Source organism: Rutidosis leptorrhynchoides, unplaced genomic scaffold (genome assembly GCF_046630445.1).
Source record: "Rutidosis leptorrhynchoides isolate AG116_Rl617_1_P2 unplaced genomic scaffold, CSIRO_AGI_Rlap_v1 contig584, whole genome shotgun sequence".
Lineage (NCBI taxonomy): Eukaryota > Viridiplantae > Streptophyta > Magnoliopsida > Asterales > Asteraceae > Rutidosis > Rutidosis leptorrhynchoides.
The window spans coordinates 52670-54425 of record NW_027266804.1 but is presented as its reverse complement, the minus strand read 5'-3'; the positions used below and the strand labels follow the sequence as shown (position 1 = coordinate 54425).

General features: G+C 41.6%; 1 protein-coding gene across 1 annotated transcript; it reads right to left on the bottom strand.

Moving 5' to 3' along the window:
• Positions 1-31: 31 nt before the first annotated feature.
• LOC139884656 (probable inactive patatin-like protein 9) lies at positions 32-972 on the bottom strand (the record flags this gene model as incomplete). The annotated part of the gene is given in 4 exon segments (XM_071868659.1): positions 32-73; positions 75-439; positions 442-819; positions 822-972. Coding segments are annotated over 4 exon segments (936 nt in total), but the record flags the coding sequence as incomplete, so codon positions are not given.
• Between the last annotated feature and the right edge of the window lie 784 nt (positions 973-1756).

Genomic DNA, 1756 nt, shown 5'->3' with positions numbered 1-1756 from the left:
TTAGCAGAAATTAAAAAGTGTGTAAAGTTACCTGAATTCTGACGTAATCATTACGGTTCCAACAAAAAGCGTTTTCCTAGCATTTGGTCAACCGTTTCAGAGACGCCGTCAAGGACAATGTCAACGACGGACGACGTGGAGCACTCGCCGTTATAACGGATTTTCTTGTTTCCGCTCAACAACGGGCCATTACCTAAAGACAGAACTAACAGATCCTCAACGCCGTTAACAGACGGGAAGTCTCGTTTGTTGTTCAGCACGTGAGTAACAGCCGCCGCCGCCGGATTGTTCATGACCAGACCACCGTCCACGGCCGTGCACTGCGTCTTTCCGTCAACCGACGTCAATGGAAACGGCTTGAACGAGCTCGGCGTCGCTGACGTGGCACGGCACACTTTCCAAAGCTCGAAGTCGAAACTCGGTGAGTCACACGCGTCGGGTTGGAAAATACGAACGGAGCAGAGGTTTTCAAGTCAAAGCAAGGGACAAGGAGAGGCTTACACGTGTCAGTCAAAGTCAAATCCTTTCCATCATCTTTTCTCTTAAACACTCCTTTCAACACCTTATCCATACTCCCACCGGAAAACTTCCGACGCCGGCGAAACACTCCGGCAGACTTCTCCTTAAAAATCTCACCATTCCGTTCATTAAGAAACCCCACCGCCTCTCTCGCGGTGAACAAAGGCCTGCCGGATGAATCAGCGGCGGAGATCATAGCGGCGAGGATTGCTCCGATTCCGGTACCGGCAATGATATCGAAGAAATCGACGATGTGAGAATGTGGGTCACCGGTTTGGATTCGGATCTGGTCTTCGAGTTGATTAGAGATGCGCCGGCGACAATGGCGGTGGTTCCACCACCGTCAATGGAGAGGACACGTGTCTTCTTAGAAGAAACCTCATCTTCACAATGGGAAAGCCAATTCTGTTCTAGCTTGGTGAAAATCTCTAGTGTTACTTTACTTAGCTCCATTTTTGATTATACTCTGTTTTGAGAAAGACGACTGTTAGTTTTCTCTGAGTTAAAACTTGTAGTGGAAGAGAGAGAGAGAGGGGAATATAGTATAGTGGTTAACAAAGCTTCTTTGTGCTTGGCTTTCATGGTGGAATTATATTTATATAGAGACGCACACAGTCACAAGACATTGTATTTTTTTCTTTTTATGATTTACTTCTCCGATCCACTCCCGTCGTTTTTAAATTATTTATACATATTTGAGATTTTTTTTGGATTTTATCTTTATATTAATTTTAATAAATATCCGATTTTAAATAAATAATTATAATTTTTATATATAAATTTTAATAAATATTTAATTTTAAATAAATAATTATAATTTTTATATAATAAATAATTGATAAATATGTAAGTTTTATTATGGTTAATTATTTTGTTCAGATTCGCGTTTGTAGTGTAGTGGATTGGATGGAGTATGAGAGAGAGGGTCTTACGTGTTTTTGGACTGTAGTTGCACGTGCAACTATGCGCGTGTAGATATCGGTCCCGGGAAGCGAGAACATTGGCTTATATGTCGGCTCGGCTCACGCTGAGCTTTGTTTTTCCTCAGTCGTCGACGTACTTGTAAGTCAGAATCAGTACTGTAGGAAAAAGAGTGGAAGCACACTGGACTCAAGTGATGAACTAAATTTATGTTGAAAGAATGTACTATTGAATGGTTTTAAAACATGGAAATGGTGATGTGATGATGGATGAGGTAAAAAACGATATTTTCTAGAACTTGAAATGGCATTCGAGG